Source organism: Perissodus microlepis, chromosome 9 (genome assembly GCF_051167445.1).
Source record: "Perissodus microlepis isolate ML-2025 ecotype Zambia chromosome 9, ASM5116744v1, whole genome shotgun sequence".
Lineage (NCBI taxonomy): Eukaryota > Metazoa > Chordata > Actinopteri > Cichliformes > Cichlidae > Perissodus > Perissodus microlepis.
The window spans coordinates 17,438,570-17,457,539 of NC_140469.1; the positions used below are offsets into that span (position 1 = coordinate 17,438,570).

The window sequence follows — 18,970 nt, forward strand, 5'->3', positions numbered from 1 at the left end:
GTTGCTGGGTGGATTTGTGTGGTTGCCTCCAAGATCTGTTGTTGTCTACTTACACAGATATGTGGATTATGCTCTTTACTTAGATTTAAAAAGCTGTACAATTTCATCAAATCTATCTTTTTACATTGGCTTTGCTCTTTTTTTGTTTTTTCAGATCAATAAAAAGCTTTGATTAAAAAAAAACCACAGACCTCCACCCACTGATTTCCTTATGCAAGCAATTACCTGTATATTCCACAAACCCTGTTGTCAAGAGTGTGTTCATCATCAGATATGACCTTATGCATAACCAGGGATTACTATCATGCCACGCCACCCGATAAAGGACCTTCAAACTCCGAGTTATACAGTATAAAAGTAAATTTGTAATTTCTGAAGGAGGGCTGAGACAAATAGGAAGTGATAACATAATAAAATCATGCTGTAAACTGTAATTCATTAAACACATACATGTATATAAGTGCTTTCAAAATTATTTAATATATGAGTAGATATATTTATCAGCATTTTATGATTGATTGTTTCAGAAATGTAAAGAGGATAAGAGATGCACGTGATGTCTTGAAGAGTCATAAATCTTCTTGCACAACTAGTCGCTCCATATAAAAGTTGGTCCCGTGTCCTCTGCAGTTACTCTTGAGCTTCACACGGCTTACACAACAAGGAGCAAAGCCAGGTAAGTCTTATTAATCTCATCATGTGGACGCTGTTTTATTAGACCGGACTAAAACATGTATGTCGTGTGGATAATGCACACGGGAAGCTTTAAAAATTACTATCTGGCCCTCTCTTAAGAAGAGTCAATTTTCTTGTTGTAGTTTTGTTTTTTATGGTGGCAAACTTTGATAAAAGTTGTAAAAGGAGCTTCTGATAAATGTCTAAAGATATATTAAGTGGCTTCTGTGTTAACTGTGTGAAAGTGATCGATTGCCACTTCTTCCTGTTCCTGCTTTTGTTTTATAAAATGTTTTTTTCTTCCCATCTTAGAATAAGAGGACCGTGATGGGAAAACACAACCCAGGACGTATCGCTGCAGTACTCGTGTCTTTAGCTGCCTTTGTAGTGAGCTTGGTGTTTAATGGGCTGGCTGTAGTTGGAGTTAGTAAGTTGAAACTTTGTTAGCCGTTTGTCAGCTGTGTTCAGTATCTTTGATATTCGTGTATGGTAAATGGTAAATGGCCTGTATTTGTATAGCGCTTTACTAGTCCCTAAGGACCCCAAAGCGCTTTACACATCCAGTCATCCACCCATTCACACACACATTCACACACTGGATGTGAACTTTCCCTAAAATCAAACCTTTTTCTCCACAAAGGTCCTTTTCACACCACCCAAGCCAATGTCTCAGCTTTGTTTGACACCCAGCTTACGCCTTCAGGATGGACATTTTTCATCTGGACCCTCATCTACATCTGGCTGATCTTCATGATCATCTACATTGTTGCGGGTCTTTTCAGAAAGTTGTGTCCACTTCTTTTTATTTTCTTCTTTAAAACTACAGTGTTATTTTTAAAGCACAGATATAAGATATAATCCAGGTCTCTTCAGTCTATTTTTAAAACCCACTGAAAAACTGTTCCCACAGATTTATTGATCAACTTTTTATCTTCTAGGAATGGATATGGATATGTTTACTGCACTCCTGCAGTACTGCCTTATGGATTCTTTATTAGCTGGTGTCTCAATATGGGCGTCAATATTGGTTGGCTGCTGGTTTGGGACAGAGAGTAAGAGTCTTTGAGTGTCGTGTGTGAGTTAAGCCTGCAGTGATGCATGGCTGTGAAAGATGTAAATGAAAGCCGTTCAACAGATTCATTAAATGTGTTTTTCTGCTGTCCTTAAAAAAGACTGATGATTCCTGCACTGGTGTTTCTCATCCTCATCATCTGCACTAACTACTCCATGATATGCTTCATCTGCCATGGGATTCACGTTTATGGAGCTTGGCTCAACAAATACCACAAAGCAGACCTGTGGCTCCTCCGGGTGTTGGTAAGTGTGCATTATTAACTGTTTTAATCTTGCATGTAGATCAAGTTACATTAGCCTGTTGTGGTCAGACATTATTAATATAATGTTTGCTTGGACTCCATGAAAAAATCTGTTTGCAGGTCCAGAATGGTGTCATGATATACACGACTTGGACAACTGTTGCAACCCTCCTCAACCTGACCATTGTACTGGCTTATGAAACAGACATGTCCCAAGACAATGCTGCCACACTCTCATACTCTCTTTTGACTATTTTGTTGCTTGGATGGTGAGTGTGCTTCTTAAAAACCCCAAAAAACCCAAACGAGAGCATTGAGAGAGCTCAGTTCCCTCCAATTCCCTTTGAAGGGCAACGGCTACACTAAAACTCAGATGCTTTATGCATCAGTATGGAAAGCTAATGTAGTATATTAATCTTTTTGTAATATTTGTCAAATAATGTTTGTTTAAAACAATAATGTTTGAAAGAGTTCAAATAAAGACCGCGCTTATTTCCCCCAATGATTAGTATATTTAAAATTTGGAGATGATCCAATGAAAGCTAAAACTTATGGCCTATGACCTTGTATGATCTTTAACCATATGACTGGAGTAGAATTGGCTGAACTCTTCTAACATATTAATATATGTTAGAATCTAACATATTAAAATTGAGATCCTAAAGCGACGCGTTTTGTGTTTCATAGGTTTGTTTTAGAGAATCTTGTCCTTGACAAGCATGTGCGGTACGTCTGCATTACCTACCCCGTTGTGATCTGGGCGCTGTCTGGAAACCTTGACAAAAACTATGATGCTGAATCACCCAGTCGCAATGGCGTCTTCATTGGTAAGACTTCACATAAATCCCTGCATCCACACTAAACTTTTTAGATAAATACACCCACAAAATGAGCTCTGTGTCACCGTGTGTCACGTGCAAAAGCTGTACTGATTCGATTTTCTTCTCTCAGCTGTGCTGCTGGCTGCAGCCTGTGTGCTGTTTGTGATTCGGGTTAGTTTGGTGGCCTGGAGACACATCAAACAGCCACTCTATGAAGGTGTCGATCCTGAAGCCATGGAACCGATGGAGATCGCTAAGAAGCTGAAAAAGATTTTTCACTGAGCAGCTTTATGATAAAAGACAAACCTGTTTGTTATTATTACTGAAGGTTTTTCATGTATGATGTGATTGTTTTTCCCATCGTATTGCTTTGTATTGTTTTAATGTTTATTGATGTATTAAAATGCATTAATATTGCATTAACAATTTTAACACTGATGTGTAAACATGTAAACACTGAACTTCATAAGACTATTATGTATAACAAATGACTGAATATATGTTTATGTTTGTTTTGTATTAGTGCAAACTTACACTCCAAAGCCAAATGTAGTTTTATTAATATTGACATATTTATTGTGAAATAGACCATACATGATCACAGCTGTTTGTTCAGTGTTAACACCATATAAATGTTGCTACTCCAAAATCAAGGTTTTATAAAATATTATTTCTGATTTAAGATATGCGCTAAAAATTTGTTTATTTTATTTTAAGCATCCAAATTTTTTTTTACATTTAAAAAAATACAAGTCTTGTAACGTTAGAGAACATACTTTTACTATATCACTATATCATTTACATTTCTATCAGTGTAAAGAAATGTAAATACACACAAAATCCCTGAGATATGTTAATAAAAGAAAAGAAGGAAAATATCAGCTGTAGATCTCAGTTTTTCTACATGATAAATAAATGTTCCTGAAAGTAAATGAAAAAAATCTGTCAGCATGACTCTTTTGGGCTTAAATTGTAAAAATAAATGTGTAAAATTTGCGAAAAGGTTCTGGCTACAGATTGCCCAGACTGTCCTGCAATTATAAAACATAAAAAAGTTTTTGTTACTTAACAGAAACTGTGGACCCATTGTAAAAAAACAAACTTCTATAGCAGAAAGTGAAAAAACAGTTATTTTTATGCCATGTAATTGTTTATCTATTATTTAAATACCTTAGTGTATGGCCATGGGAGAGGCCTTTATCAGTAGGAAATGCTGTAAAATTTATGAAAATACAGATAAAAGTCCAGACTTTACACCCTCTTTTATCTTTTCCAAAGCCATTCAGTGGGCTGCATTTGAAATTTGGCCCACGGGCCTTATGTTTGACACCCCTGATTTAGAGCATATACTCTATACAGTGCATACTTTATAGCACTTAATTATTTTTAACTTCTTTATATCCCATGCAGATCATATATGGGTGTGTTATGTTACGGCTCTAGGGATGAGTTCTGTGCAGGCTGTGGTTTCATAGCAAATGACATACACCATAGAGCTTATATGCAACACATTAATATACATGAAGGAGAAACATTTTGATATGTTTTAATCAGTTATATGTCATATTTAAAAAGTACAAATAAACTTTAAGTTTCATATATCAGTGTGCACTTGTTTTCAGTGAAATGTTACACATTTGAACATGACGATCATTTCCATTTTCTCAAGATAGCGTCCAAATTTTTGCCGTTACTTAACATTTATCTGTATATATGAAAACAAAGATATTTACCCAGTTTACCAAAAGAAAAGAAGTTTGTAGGAATAAACGGCAACAGCTGGTAATTGTAACAACCATTTAACTCTTTCATGCATGAATTATGACAACCTCAGTATTTTTATTCATCTTTAGGAATGAAAAAAAGATTTTTTTTAACTTCTAAGGAGTTAGAGAAATTTCAATTTTAATTAAATAAGAAATGGTTTGTGCACTTACACTGCCTGAAAAGTGGGTGGCAGGGTATGGAGTGACACATGAGTGTCCAACGTAGTAGTTTATGTGCAAGTACACCATCAACACTGACACAAATACAAGAAAACAGCCTTTGAATAGCTGTCCACTGTAGTAACCACTATGCTTGAAAGGGTTAAAGGCCTCATTCAAAGCTGTGTAGCTTGTTAATTAACAAATCACAAAATAATACAACGTATTTCACCAGATAAATACATTGAGGAAACAGCTATTATAAACAGCAGCTAACAGCCATATTTTTTTGCCATTAATGCACAGCTTTTGGCTGTTTGACTGCGGCTGATCCATTAAGCCTAGAAATTAAGTCAGTTAAGTCATGTTCATGGTTCTGTTGTGAAATATTGAAACAGCTACACCCTTTTGCACAACCTCTACAATGACCTACAATGACCAACCTAACAAATAACAAAGTTTTACATTTTAGAGTAATATGTCAATATGTATATTTCACCTCTGTAATATGCTATTTATAATGAAGTAAATATAAGTATTTGTATATATTAAGATAAGATAGCTCTTTATTGCCATTGCACAGTCATACTTACCATATGAAATTGGAAAGCTATTTATTAGAGCTATTTCCTATATTTTGTAAACTTAGTAATATATTGTAATATTGTAATAGTATTTAGTTCAGTCTTTTACTGTTATTTTCTTGGAGCAACTGTAACCACATAATTTCCTTAGGGATTAATTAAGTACTGTATTCTGATTTTGATTTTGTTATCCAGTATATGGGGCAGGATGCTGGTTCCGACTTTAAACTGTAGAGGGCAGTAAGCAAAGCGCCAACTTTAATCTGCCGGAAACTAATATGTAGAAGAAGAAAACAGTGAACACTGATTCCCTGTGCGTTGTTCTTCAGGTTGCAAGTCCGCTGCCAGCCAAAACTTTGTTAAAAATCAGTAGGCCCTACCAATTAGACAGTTATGTTCAAGTCATTACTTAATTAACACACTCACAGCGATGTTATAGAAGACATGGATTGTGAATTACAGCGTGCCAATTTCGCGACACTCCCGCCTTTGAGTCAGTACTCGGGGCACAATGTCGCCATAGTTTTCTAGAGTGCGCGGGTGAAGTACAAACTGTAAACAGCGCCATTGTTGTGCTAACGAAGGATATCGGCTAGAAGAACACGTTATAATTGGTCTTTGTATGGCTAAATAGTTATTTTTTAAGGTGTTCACGTGAGGGCTAACAAACTACAGAGTAAACGAACACGAAATGATTATTACCTGTTAACTCGGGTCTCGCGGTCGGAAACAGTCGGCTAACCATACTGTTGAAAGAACGACAGCCAGCTAACACAAATGGAGATGGAGTACCCAGTCCTAGTAAGTTCTATTCGTGCTTTTGCACAAACTTATTACAAACATTACCCTAGCCCAAGGGTTGGGATTCAGACATTTTCCCGGTGACAAGTTTTTAAACTTCCGAGTCTGGCTACAGACTACCGTCTTTATTTACACACGCCGATCGCCTTATGTATATATTTGAATATGACTTGTCATTTAACTCGTCCTCTAAACCTAATATTAGGACTGCATTCTTTAATCTCTGCAGCACCTGTGTGCATGCAAGGTGGAGTGGATGGAGACAAATGTTAGGGGTGATTTGTGACAGAAGGATAGCAACAAGAGTGAAAAAAAATGTTGATGGTAGTAATGCCTGCTATGATGCATGGCTTGGAGAAGGTGGCACTAAAAAAAAAACAGGAGGCAGGCCTAGATGCTAAGAAGATGCTAAGATTTTCACTGGAGAGACCAAAATGCACAGGATTAGAAATGAGTACATGTGAGGGACAGCTCAGGTTAAGTGTTTTGGAAACTGAGTTAGAGAGGCAAGGCTGAGATGGTTTGGAAATGTGCAGAACCTCAAAAATGGGTTAACTGAAAAGATCAATCCTTAAACCAGGGTCAAACAAATGTGGGATTGCCAGTTACCAAGCATTTGCTCTGTTTGTTTAAGTTCTCTTTAATATTGTAGGATTTATTTTTACCATTTGGACAGACTCTTATGAGATACTTGTTGTTATTGTAATTGGGAAGTCACAGTATATCTAAACAAAACTGAAGTGAACTTGACTACATCCATGAATGTTATGATTCTTGTAAAGTTTTAGAGAGTTGATCATTTAGCCTTACATCTGTTGTCTCTTCAGACCCTTTGTATCTATTAGAACAGGGGCTGTGTTTGCTAAGTCAACATAATTATTAATTTAATCCTGGAGTGGTTTCTAAGCTGGTTTCTCTTCACAGAAGAGACCCAAGAGGAAGCTCTGTTACATTAGTGACAATGAAAGGTAAGTTTAAACACGTTTCTAAAATGTAGCTGTTTTATTTTAGTTAAACGTTTTTGTGTGTGTGTGTTTTAATCTATGAGCTTCATAAATTCATTTTCTGGATTTATTCATGCTATTGCAGATTTATTTGTATTTGATATCACAGAACCGAAATTACAAAAGTTTGGAATTACCCTTTAATTCTTACCTTTGTTTTTCAGCCCAGCTAAGCACTGGGAAGGTACGCTGACACTGCAAGATATTGATAAGATCTTTGATGACTTGGGTGAGTGATATTCATCCGATTGGTGTAATTCTTTGTTATAAATTAGGTATTTCCATTTTATTAACCTCTTCTCGACTGTTGTTTGGTTTTTTTGTTGTTGTTTTTTCCAGATTCAGCCTCACATGCAAATCTACAGCCACCCTCTCCTCTGCTCCAGACTTCTGATTCAGAAATACACCAGAATAAGAGTGAGGACTCGGCCACCCCAGAGGGACAGCTGATAAAAAAACCTCCAGGACACCAATTAGGAATGGTACAGTCAGTCGATACGGTGACTTCTGCTTATATTGCATGCATGTCCTAAGCTCCAGTGTTAGAAACATCTGTTGCAGTCCAGCTATTAAAACAAACACACTTTCTAATGAATTCTTGTTTACTGGCTCAGCCGTGAGTCCTTTTTTGAACAAGACAATATTTTTCGTAATTTGTGTTCATTATTTTAATTCACAATTTTGAATTTCTTCAGGGAGATGATGGAGATGTCTTGCATCCTGCAAGTCCTGAACTGGATATCGGTAAGACACTCAAATTTGTGTTCATAATGAAAATATATGCCTTGTGTGTGTGTGTGTTTTTTTGTTGTTGTTGTTTGTTTCTTTGTTTGTTTGTGTTTTTTTTTTTTTTTTTTTTATTAAGATAAGATAAGGTAAGATGACCTTTATTAGTCCCACAGGTGGGAGATAAATGAATTGTTTAGGAGTGGGCTTTTTCTTGTTGCAGATTTGGACATCCCCTTTAAAGGACATCACCCAGTAAAGACTTCCAGTCCAGCAGAACAAAGTTTGGCTGCTGAAGAAGAAAAGCAGGACGATGAAAAAGCACAAGTTGTGTCCCCAATTCTTTTTATGTGTGAAGATGAAGGAATAGAAGAGGTGAAGAGAGACTCTCTACCCACCCAGAATCCCCAGTGTAATGGACAAGTCACAGAGGAGTACGGAAATTCATACTTAGTTCCTAGCAGGAAATGTTGCCTCTACAATTTTTCATGTTTTTATTTTTTTATTTTCCACAAATCTTTCACTAATCCTGTTCTCTAGGAACGGCGAGTCTGGATTGGAGTCTCCCCCAAGCAAGATTGATTTAACAAAGATATCTGGCCACAAGAAGGAGATTGAATTACAAGGGTAAGGTTGCTTTTCATTAAATACCTCGTTGTGTGTTTTTTCAGGAGGAAGAGACTTTGGTGCTATAAATGTGACCATATGAGACCATTAATTGTACAAGATATTTTAGTTTTTTGCCATTTGCCCTTTTCTACTTAAAAAAAATTCCCCAATCAAACGAACATACACAGCAATACTGCACAACAGTAATCAAAGATGAACAATATTCAAAGGCTACGAGATTATATAGCACATCAAACATACTGCATTGGTGATACACTTCATTTTGATCAGTGGAGGCAGGAACACCGATTCAAAAAGTTAGGGAAGTGTTTCTGGTTGCTCTCGAAAACTATTTGGTTATTTCAGTTACATTTTATGTCTTCTTTGTTTACAGGAGTCAAGAAAGCACACAGCCAGCTGTTCGAACAGTGAGCCGGGAGCCTGAAGTCGCAGCTCCTGTGGCATCCACACGAGCGGGAAAAGATATGACAGCTTTTCTGCAGAAACTGAAACATGCAGCACAGTCAAAACCTTTCAGGTGAGTTGAGATCAGAGGACACCTTTATAACTTGTCTACGTAAACATGTCTGCATGACATACAGTGCTGGGAACGTTGCTTTTAAAATGTATTCCACTACGGATTACAGAATACATGCCCCAAAATGTATTTTGTAACATTTTCCGTTATGTCTCTCAATGACAGTAACGTATTCTGAATACTTTGGAATACTTAATATATTATCATGCTTTTTACAACTACATGAATGTACTATTGCTGTGTGATTTATTACTTTTACTGAAGGTTATTCATCATACTAATACCAACTAGATTTTTAAATCTTAATATAAATGAGTAACAGCAGGGTGGACATTAGGTAAGGCTGCACTTTTTGCAGTGATCTCGTATTAAAACTGTTTCACGCGTATATAAAACAGGTCAGCAGCTCCGAACCGTAGTAAAGGGTCCTCTGGCTAATACGTCGGGTTCTGTGTCGGGCTTGTAACTGAAAACTAGCTTTACTTTGTTGTCTGGGTCAACTTTGCTAGCGAGAGACAGAGAGAGGCATTGAAAGGCTGCTCCAACGGAACTTGTTGTTTCAGAGGAAAACACGAACACGGTGTACAGTCGAGTCTTAATAGCTTACTTACAGCTGGGCTCGTCAGGCACTCTTTTTGGCTGCAGTGGTTATTATTATATTTGCATGCTTCCAGCTCCCGTTTCTGCTCGGTGACAGCTCGTGCTTTTCGACTCTCCTTTTTCTCCATCACGCTCACAGACACATAACGGATATGGCAGTCCATTCTCCCTGCAGCATAGACTACACTGCCCATGAGGCTACATTCTTTAGGGCTATACCTGTAACACTCTGCCTATTTCCTTCATATTAAATAATTTTTTGAAAAATAATTTGAAAAAATATTTCTTCACGTCATTATGCGGGCCGCCCATTATGGGCCGCGAGATAGAGACACAGGCATTAGAGCCTCTTAATGCGTGTTTTGTTTGGGTTTCCACTGGCGTGGAATTACCAAAAATAGAGAGGGTATAGCCTAACATATGAAACAGGAAAAGACCGCCATGTAATCCATTTATTTCAACAAAGTAACTGTATTCTGAATACCACCTTTTTAAACAGTAACTGTAACGGAATACAGTTACTCATATTTTGTATTTTAAATATGTAACATTGTTAAATGTATTCCGTTACTCCCCAACACTGATCACATAATACCACGTGGCCTCAGTCACATTCTTTCCTAAAAAAAAATTAATTATATGTATTTATCTTTTTTTTTAAGTTCCGGGAAGAAACAAGTTAAAGTACCCACTCCTCCCCCTGAACCAGAGGATGATTTTATGATCCTAGAAGATGATACACCTCTGTGGTTTTCCATCCCAAGTAAAAGTGCTACCAGTAAGAAACAAAGTTACAGCAGAATTCCCAGCACAGACAAAGACAGCTCAGATAAGAGGACAAAGGATAGATCACTGGAGATGCCAGAGCCACAGCAGGAAACAGAAAAGTCAAAAAGTAAATTGGAGGATCAGCCTGTTGATCAGAAAATTAAGAAGAAAACGAAGAAAGAGAAGAACAGTGAGGAGACTGGGCCTAAAAATGAGGAAAATAAGCTTCCTGCTCCTCAAGATGCTCCTGCGGGTGACTTATTGGTTCAAGAAGAGCCAGTAAAAAAGAAGAAGCAGCTCAAGAAAACTTTGTCAAAGGAGAGTGATGAAGCAGAAGATCAGCCTGAAGACACAACGAGTCGCAAAACAGAAAAAGCGAAACCCTCTAAGAAAACAGAAAGGAAAGCAAGTAAGTCTGCTGAAACAAAGAAACAAAAGTCTTCAAAAGATGGTAAAGAAAATACCAAGACACAGAGGGCTGACTCGTTAAAGGCGAGCAGGAAAGAGCTGCAGGGAGAACCTGCTGTTAAGGATGTTGATGAGCAGACCAGTGACAAGCACAGACATACTGAAGACATAGTTTCTTCTGTTGGTGAGTCCTTTGTACTTCCTAAAAACTCTTCTATAATTTGTTGTTGAATATTTGTGCTAGCTATTGTCATCTTATGTGATCTTAACCTTTGAAGTTTGATTAAAGTTTTGATCTTTATCATCAAAATATGTTAATTTTTGGAATTGCAACATAATTTTTTCCTTCATTCACTTAAAATTACTTTGCTTACTTTATATATGTTTTTCCTTTGATCCCTTTAGACAAAGAAGCTATGAATTGTGAAACAGACGGACAGGTGAAACAAAACAACCAGCCAGTTGTTTCTAAAGGGACTTCATCTGAAGACTATCAGGTTCTCGGGAAAAGGAAAAGGAAATCGACAGGAGAGTGGTGGTTGAGTTGCCCTCAGAGCACAGAGGAAGCGGACAACAGCCAGCAGGCCACGCAAAAGAAGTCCAAACAGAAACCTAAAGACTCCAGCGCAGCAGTTCCTTCACCTGCAAAAGCAAAGAAAGGCAAAGCCTCAAAGAAAAGAAATCAGAAACAGCTTAAAGTCTTGCCCAGTCAGGAGACGAGTGAGTTTAAAAAAAGGAAAACAAAACAGAGCGAAAAAGGAAATAAACAAGGAGAAAAGTTAGACAAGATGAAAGCAATTGATAAAGATTTAGTAACGGCTGAGCCGGAGCATGCCGACGAGCCGGAGCAGCAGGAGGTCCCGGATCAAGAATTGGACCAGGAGTCTAGCCCTTTGGTCTTTACTCAGAGGGACCACAGCCTTAACTCAGGTAAGGTCAAGGTAAAAGTGCCAGTACTACAGAGGAGTTTCTGTGACTGATGTTTTATATATTGTGCTATTGGACTCTTAGTACTGATGCATGTGTAGATAAAGAGAATTTGGCCTTTTGTGTTGGATCGACTTTTAACAGATGTCTTGACAGGTAGTTTAGCCTTCCAAAGTAAAATAGGTAAATCTTGTTGGCTATGAGTTAATACTTTGATAGTGTTAACATGTCATTAAAATTTGGCTTAGATCCACCAAGCTCTTCAAGGTCAACTCAATGATTTATTTGTCTAGAATTGGCAAAATAAGGAGACACGATAAACTTGGGATCAGAAACTTTTCTTTTTATTGCTTAAAACTTAACACAAATGTAACTTACTAAACAGTGAAATGAATGCTACACATAAATAAAAAATAACTGCACTCAAAATTGTGTCCGGTATATTAAAATGAGGTTCACCAGGGCAAATGAAAAAAGGCTGTACTTTGCACGTGCTTTTATTGTACTCATAAAGCACAAACAAAATAAAAGTGCGATATATAAAACTGTTAACTTAAAAGTAAAACTAAAGTATTCTCTTAAATGTTTGCGCTCTCAGAGTGCTCCTCGTTTGCCTCCTAGTTGGTGTGAAATATTAAGTAGCAAAGAATATAAACACAAAAGACGATCTCAAAACTTTATTTGAGGAAATGTGCTTTTTGTTACAGGAAATAAGTTATTTCAGAAAGTATATCAGCATGATTCTACTGGAAAACTGTCAGCCACACCAAAAGCGCCCGTGTCGCAAAGTCGACCTAAGGAGCGGCTCACGGAAGCAGATTCAGCCAAACGGAGAAGGAGAGCCCCGGGCGATTGGTGGCTTGTCAACAACGTAGCTGAAGATTTGGAGAACGTGTCCTCAAAGCCTCAGCAGCTTCATCCCAAGAGGCCCGAACCTAAAAAAGAAAGGAAGAAACAGTCTAAACAGAGCAAATCTCCCAGACTCGGTGTTCCCAAAAATGGCAACACGGCAGTCTCATTAAAACCTCTAGGAGGAGCTCCAGTGCCTCCTTTGACAGCAAAGTCACTGATCACTCCTAAGACTGTCAAACGCTCTCTGGCAACGTTTAAAGACATTTTTGCTTCAGTCATAGAGTCTTCGACTGTGGACAGACGTCAGACTAACAGATGTAATGTCAGATCACGTCCGTCTGAGGAAATCTGTGTAGCAGGCAGTAACACTCATGCAGCTGACAACAGCCCAGACAACCAGGAGACCACACGAGACAGCAGGTATCAGCTACATGACATGCAAGGAAAAGCCTGAATTACTCTTAACCTCTGTCTTTATTATATTTTCAGTATATTTCTGACTGTCGTTCATCTTTTATCGGCAGGTCACAAGTCCACAGGAGTGGACCGTCCTCCATGATTGAGCTGGAAGACTATGAAGACGCTGACAGCATAAGTGGGTTTTAAATGACATTAAAACATTTTCCAACAGTTTCATCTTTCAAAGAACATTTTACACAATTCTCTGAAAAGAAAGCTTCACTATAACATTTAATAAAGTGTAAAGACTAAAACACTGGCTGCTTCACTCGCAGTAAAAATGAGACGGGATGAGCTGAAGTCATTAAAATGCTTTTACTTTACATGAAAAAGAAATCTAATCAACAGGATTTAATGTTATTGGCTTGTTTTGAAATCAAAACCCCTTTAAGTATTTCGCTAATTAAAAAAAAGGCAGTTTATTGTTTTTTATAAGTCTCAAGGCCCTGAAATTCTTTCCATTTTGGGTCAGATTTCAAGCTGGTGACATGCCCAGAACCATTAAGCTCTGTGATCATCTGATATTTCATTCATAATCTCTCCTAGCCTCTCAGTGTTTCTGATACTGCAGGCATCTGCAGACAGTCAGACAAACCACTATAAAGTGCAGCGTTTGTGGACGGTCCTTTTCTACAAATATTATAGTATCAGTAATTGAAGCGGGAACTTGGGGCACTGGCACGTTTTAAAACCTGGATGAATAAGTAAATAACTGAGAGCAGAATTGGTTTTCACAATGATTTTCAATGTCAGACCAACTAGGAAAAAAACTGTCAGTCCCACAAACTACCAAACAGATAAAGAGACTCAGAAATGGTTTTGAAAGGATTCAGAATCATTAGAGGAGGAATTTAAAAGTACTGAAGCTTTTCCTTTGTTGTTACATAGTAGTATAACCGGCTGAAGCCTAATCTAGTGTTTATTGTGGATGAATCAGTGTGTGTCACTGTGAGTTCAGTCTTGAATTAATGAAATGAATCCGTCACATTTGACATTTTCGTCTGTCAGGCTGGCAATACGAGCATTCATATTGCAATATTTACAGCCCTAAAATGGTAGTCCTTATTAACCTCAGTTGGCTTGAATATAAATGATAAATATCTGAAAGTGTGATCACTGTTTGGGTGCGTGCCCGAATGGTTTAAAAAAAAATTTTTTTTCATTATAAATATCTGCGTTTTATTTTTATTATGTTCCAGTTTTGCCGTCATCCAGGAGCCCAGTTCTGCTCTCTGCTTCAGATCTTTGTGCCCCTCCCCTCAAGCCGCTGATCTTACAGCGGAAGGATATGGCCAACCTGGCTGAGTGGTTTAGGAGCCTCTGGTTGGCTACACCAGGAGGTAAGAAAATTCTAAGAAAGAAAAGAGAAAAAATAAGAAAAAATAATTTCCAAATGTTGTTTTTGCACTGACTTCACAGATACAGGTGTCTAAATGTCTGTTGTCTTTTACACTGTTAAATAAACAGTTTGGTCATAAATGTGGTTTGTGCTGTTTGTAAAGCAGATTGGCTACAGTGTCTGCAGTCCATTCAGGTTGCACAGGTAGTCCAACTCCTCCAGGACAGCGTATCACAAGACTGTTTGCTATGTTTCCCAGCACAGTCTCAAGACTGTGGAAAAGATGCCGTGACAGGGGTCATTAACCGAGGACTCCTGAACAAGCACGTAGAAGGGGATCAACAGAGCAGGAGCAGCATCTGCTCCTTTGTTTTAGGAAGAACATGAGGAGCGCTGCCAGAGGTCTACAAAATGGCCTTGAGTGGGCGATTCATGTGCATGTTTCTGACCAAGCTGTCAGCAGCAGACTGCATGAGCATGCCTGAGGGCCTAACTTCCTTTAGTGGGACTCCTGCTCATAGCTCAACACTGTGCAGCTCAATTGGCATTCGCCAGAGGACGCCAGAACAGGCAGAACCGCCACTGGCCTCTCTTTTCACAGATGAGCACATGAGCACAGGGCCACACTGAGTACATGTGACAGATGTGAAAGAGTCTCAAGACAACCGTTTGTAGCAAATGTTATGCTGCCTTCAAAATCACCCTGCATGACTGGTTTGACCGTGGGTCAGCGATGGTCTGGGGAGATATATCACTGGCAAATGCCAGTTGAGCTGCACGGTGCAGAACTATGAGCAAAGGTCCTACTAAAGGACCCTCATGCTATGCTCATGGCATCTTTTTCTGACAGTTTGGTCATTTTGTGGGGACATTTGCAGCCATCCGTCTCCCTGCACAAAGGAGTCAATATCCGTTCTGCTGCAGGGCTGATGACCTTCTATGGCCCTGTTCGACTCTTCTCATGTAACGGCCCATCTGTTATCTCGTCCACGCTCTTTAGACTCTGCTGGGAGACACGACAAGCCTTCTTGCAACGACACATATGAATGTGCCATCCTGGAGGAGCTGGACTACTTGTGCAAACAGAATGGGCTAGAGCAGGGGTGGGCAATCTCAGTCCACGAGGGCCGGTGTCCCTGCAGGTTTTAGATCTCACCTTGGGTCAACACACCTGAATCACATGATTAGTTCATTACCAGGCCTCTGGAGAACTTCAGGACATGTTGAGGAGCTAATTTAGCCATTTAAATCAGCTGTGTTGGTTCGAGAACACATCTAAAACCTGCAGGGACACCAGCCCTCGTGGACTGAGATTGCCCACCCCTGGGCTAGAGGCATCATCTCATGTTACCAGCAGGAACAAAAACAAAAGCAAAAAGCCAAACTGAGAACAATCAGTCAGCAGGGATAAGGAGAAAGCAGTGGTCCATGGCAAACACCTGTTAAAACCATGTTGTGGCCTCTCCAGTGCACCTGTTGTCACTTTCACTTGCACCAAAACAGCTGAAATGGATTCACAGTAGTTTATCCTTCCTAACTGGACAGATCGATCATCACGTCTTTTATTAATTTTCTCTTTATTGTCAGTTAGGATCAAAATAAAATACTTAAAATGCCTGCATCAAAAAACTCAAAGTATTTATGTGTCTAATTTAGTTTGCTTTCTTTTTAATGTAGACAAGACATTTTCAATAAATAAACTTATGTCATCTAATGATTCTTATGTCTTCTTTGTATTACTGTAGGCGATCCTGGTGTCACTCCAGACCAGTTTGACTGGTACTTCTATCAAGACAGAGCTATGGGCCTCCAGGAGGACGTGAGCACCAACTCCTTCTGTAGTGGAAAGCTGCTGCTGGGATCCCTCATGAAGAAGCCTCTCTGGGTGGACCACAGTGCTACAACAGTGAGTACTACTTTATTCTGTTTCTTGCATATAATTATGCAGTAACTAGGCCTCTTATACAACAGTCCTAAAGTATTTCCATTATTTATTTCTGTCTTTTTAAAGGTTTTTAACTTACTAACCAGCTCAGTGGATGTGACCACCGATGGCTGTGAGTCATGCTTCAGTCCTGGAGAATCTTTTGTGGTGGAGTCTGGTAAGAATATTTACATTTACTGTAAGATCTGATCATAAAAACGTTTGCAAATACATAATAGATCTTTAACATGGTTTAGTGATAAATGCACATATTTTTGATGCTTTTTTTGTTTCTTACAGTTACTGTTCTCTTCTTACAGGACATGCATACGCCATCAAGAATCTGACTGCACAGCCTGCGGTTCTGTACTTCACCAGAATGTTAGTTGAAACTGTAAACTGATGCATTGTGAAAATGTAAATAGAAAATTGGCTGTAATTTTTTTTCCTAAGACTTACTTCAGTTTATGATTCTAGGAAATAAAACTGAAATAAAATGTTGGTAAAAATGTAAAATACTTGAATAAAGTTTGCTTTTAAATACCGTATTTGCCATTTCCAAAGCCTGCGTTAAACTGAATCTTTATCAGAGCGTGACTATCGAGAAATTCGGATAATTGTAGTTCAAGATGTTTGGAGGTGGTTTTGTTTCCCCCTCTGAAGAAAAAGGTGTGTTTGTTAGCTGTCTGGCATTCACAGTTCTCAAGATATGTTGTTCAAATTTTGTGTTACGGTAGATGCCAATAACAGCTTAACCTGATTTCATTTTTGTGAAAATTGGGTCAAGGTCACACTAAATGTGAAAATCAGTAAAACTTTATATGATTCTCTTCAAACTTCTAAACAATATACCAGGCCTTGGAGGACGAGAGTACAAAGGCTGGCTAAGCATTTAACCTTCATTTCTGGAGCCATATCTGGCCATAATCTAAGTAGAAGAGGCCATTTATTTTTAATAATGTTGAAATTATGTTTTAGTTTCAGTCTCCAGCACTTGGATATATGCAGTGGAGTGAAAGGTGGAGGTAGACATGTAAGCATCATTAAAACCTTTCTTGTCACATTCTCAGATTTTCACTGAAACACAGCATTCAGTGAAATCCTGACTTGTGAATGCATTCAGGGTTACTGGTCCGCAGGTGTGCACAGACGGTTTGTCATTAGAGAAACTGCCCTTCAGAAGTCATGTTGTGTTAGAGGCATTGCCAGAAATGTTTGCCTCTTTCTCTGTTCTGAGTTAATTTTCACTCAAGTTTGAAAGAATTGTGATCTTTCAAAAAGATAAAGAGATGAGAAATACCACACGCAAACACATTATAAGTGCTACCAGTGATCTTTCACATCCTTAAAGACCACCTTTGAATATTACTATATTTAAAAGATACAGTATTGTATCTTTTTGCAGAAAAAATAAAAATGACTTAGCACTGTGTGTGACTCATCTGACATGCGACACGAGCTTGGACTCCACTGGAAGCGTTTCTCTTCTCCCCACACTACCCCCCTCACCTGAACGCACCTTTCTGTCTTTGGCAAGAATCCACAGAATAATGGATTATAGAAGTTTTGGTACACTCAAGGCTTTTATTGTGAAATGCAATATAAATGATGTGTAAGAAATAAAAAAAGATTTAAAACAGCTGAAATTTCTGACCAAGTAACGATCACGTAACACACGGAAGAAATAAAAAGCACATCACTGACAGCAGTGCAGTAAAGTCATACCAAAAGTAACATGATAAACGGGCGTTTGTCATATGTTTGTTTTAAAGCAAAGCTCACACATCTGCTGGCAGGCACTAAGTCACACCCACAGCTCTGCTCTGTCATTAAATATTTACCGAACTACCTCAGGAGCCAAAATCATGTTTCCGTAAGTGAATATGGTATTTTCTCCCCCACTATACTGTTGAATAGTTTATGAGACAATGATACCAACATGTTTCTTAAACAAGAACTTTGGGGTTAAGCCTTGAAGCTTCTCCTTCATAATGTATCACACACAAGTGGCTTTGGAAATCTTTCGCTGTGCAGCGAAGCGACTTCCATTAAGACGTCTGTTTCTGCAGGCTACAAAACGTCCATCACTGGTGCAGGCGCGCTGATAGTCGCTAATTAACTGATCGCCACCCATGACTTGAATGTAAAATAAAGGAGAAATGAATCTTCTCCACGGTGAGGATCCAACCACCTGCCGGTTTGATAATTCATCACTTCTGAACGTCTGGTTTTTGCATAGTGCACCCACGGACTGACTCGCCTCGGGGCAGGAACTCTCACTCAGGATGTGTGTGGACCACCAGAGTATTCACGGCCTCCCAAGGTCTTTAATTATAAACTACCGTAATATGCCGCCTGTAACGCAACATCTGTGCAAGGAAGTGAGCGAAATACATCAAGCCTGATCTGCTGTTGTGAAGGAAAAGCAGGGCGCAGAGAATAACGTTAAAGTGAATTTTTCCTCACTAACCGTCTCCCCGTGTTTCTCACGTTTTAAAAAAGAGAATGCAGGTGAGGTTGGTGGAAATGCAAAGGATGCAAGGATCAGAGATAGTAAAGGTGGATGCCTTTAAATGGCTGGGTTCAACCATCCAAAGCAACGGACAGTTCACGAGAGAGGTGAAAACGAGAGTGCGGGCAGGGTGGAGTGGGTGGAGACGACTGTCAGGGGCGATTTGTGACAGAAGGATAGCG

General features: G+C 38.8%; 2 protein-coding genes across 4 annotated transcripts; both read left to right on the forward strand.

The window, feature by feature from the left end:
* The first annotated feature begins 1,002 nt into the window (after nucleotides 1–1,002).
* On the forward strand, nucleotides 1,003–3,420 carry LOC146380355 (uncharacterized). Its single transcript, XM_084940374.1, has 7 exons — nucleotides 1,003–1,102; nucleotides 1,316–1,460; nucleotides 1,614–1,727; nucleotides 1,848–1,992; nucleotides 2,112–2,260; nucleotides 2,679–2,818; nucleotides 2,943–3,420. Exons 1-7 carry the CDS (start codon nucleotides 1,003–1,005, stop codon nucleotides 3,092–3,094), a joined length of 945 nt encoding a protein of 314 aa, XP_084796500.1. The 3' UTR covers nucleotides 3,095–3,420.
* Nucleotides 3,421–5,831: 2,411 nt separating this feature from the next.
* LOC146380356 (uncharacterized) lies at nucleotides 5,832–16,824 on the forward strand. 3 transcript variants are annotated; one of them, XM_084939354.1, is made up of 16 exons: nucleotides 5,832–6,122; nucleotides 7,047–7,090; nucleotides 7,291–7,355; nucleotides 7,466–7,626; nucleotides 7,822–7,870; nucleotides 8,076–8,286; nucleotides 8,393–8,479; nucleotides 8,856–8,999; nucleotides 10,262–10,959; nucleotides 11,181–11,705; nucleotides 12,410–12,974; nucleotides 13,079–13,149; nucleotides 14,213–14,353; nucleotides 16,098–16,258; nucleotides 16,364–16,454; nucleotides 16,597–16,824. In XM_084939354.1, the coding sequence occupies exons 1-16, from the start codon at nucleotides 6,099–6,101 to the stop codon at nucleotides 16,677–16,679; spliced, it is 3,120 nt and encodes a 1,039-aa protein (XP_084795480.1). In that variant the 5' UTR covers nucleotides 5,832–6,098; the 3' UTR covers nucleotides 16,680–16,824. The 3 variants fall into 3 exon arrangements, with proteins under 3 accessions (XP_084795480.1, XP_084795481.1, XP_084795483.1); XM_084939355.1 differs by having other exon boundaries at nucleotides 7,050–7,090; XM_084939357.1 differs by having other exon boundaries at nucleotides 5,833–6,122; nucleotides 7,466–7,608.
* The last annotated feature ends 2,146 nt before the right edge of the window (nucleotides 16,825–18,970 follow it).

Excerpts from the sequence above, each read along its gene's own strand:
- LOC146380355 (XM_084940374.1), top strand. The coding sequence starts at position 1,003 with ATGGGAAAACACAACCCAGGACGTATCGCTGCAGTACTCGTGTCTTTA. Across the intron at positions 1,728-1,847 it reads CTGCTGGTTTGGGACAGAGA|ACTGATGATTCCTGCACTGG; the intron begins GTAAGAGTCTTT and ends TCCTTAAAAAAG. Across the intron at positions 1,993-2,111 it reads TGTGGCTCCTCCGGGTGTTG|GTCCAGAATGGTGTCATGAT; the intron begins GTAAGTGTGCAT and ends ATCTGTTTGCAG.
- LOC146380356 (XM_084939354.1), top strand. The coding sequence starts at position 6,099 with ATGGAGATGGAGTACCCAGTCCTA. Across the intron at positions 7,091-7,290 it reads TACATTAGTGACAATGAAAG|CCCAGCTAAGCACTGGGAAG; the intron begins GTAAGTTTAAAC and ends TTTGTTTTTCAG. Across the intron at positions 14,354-16,097 it reads CTGGTTGGCTACACCAGGAG|GCGATCCTGGTGTCACTCCA; the intron begins GTAAGAAAATTC and ends GTATTACTGTAG.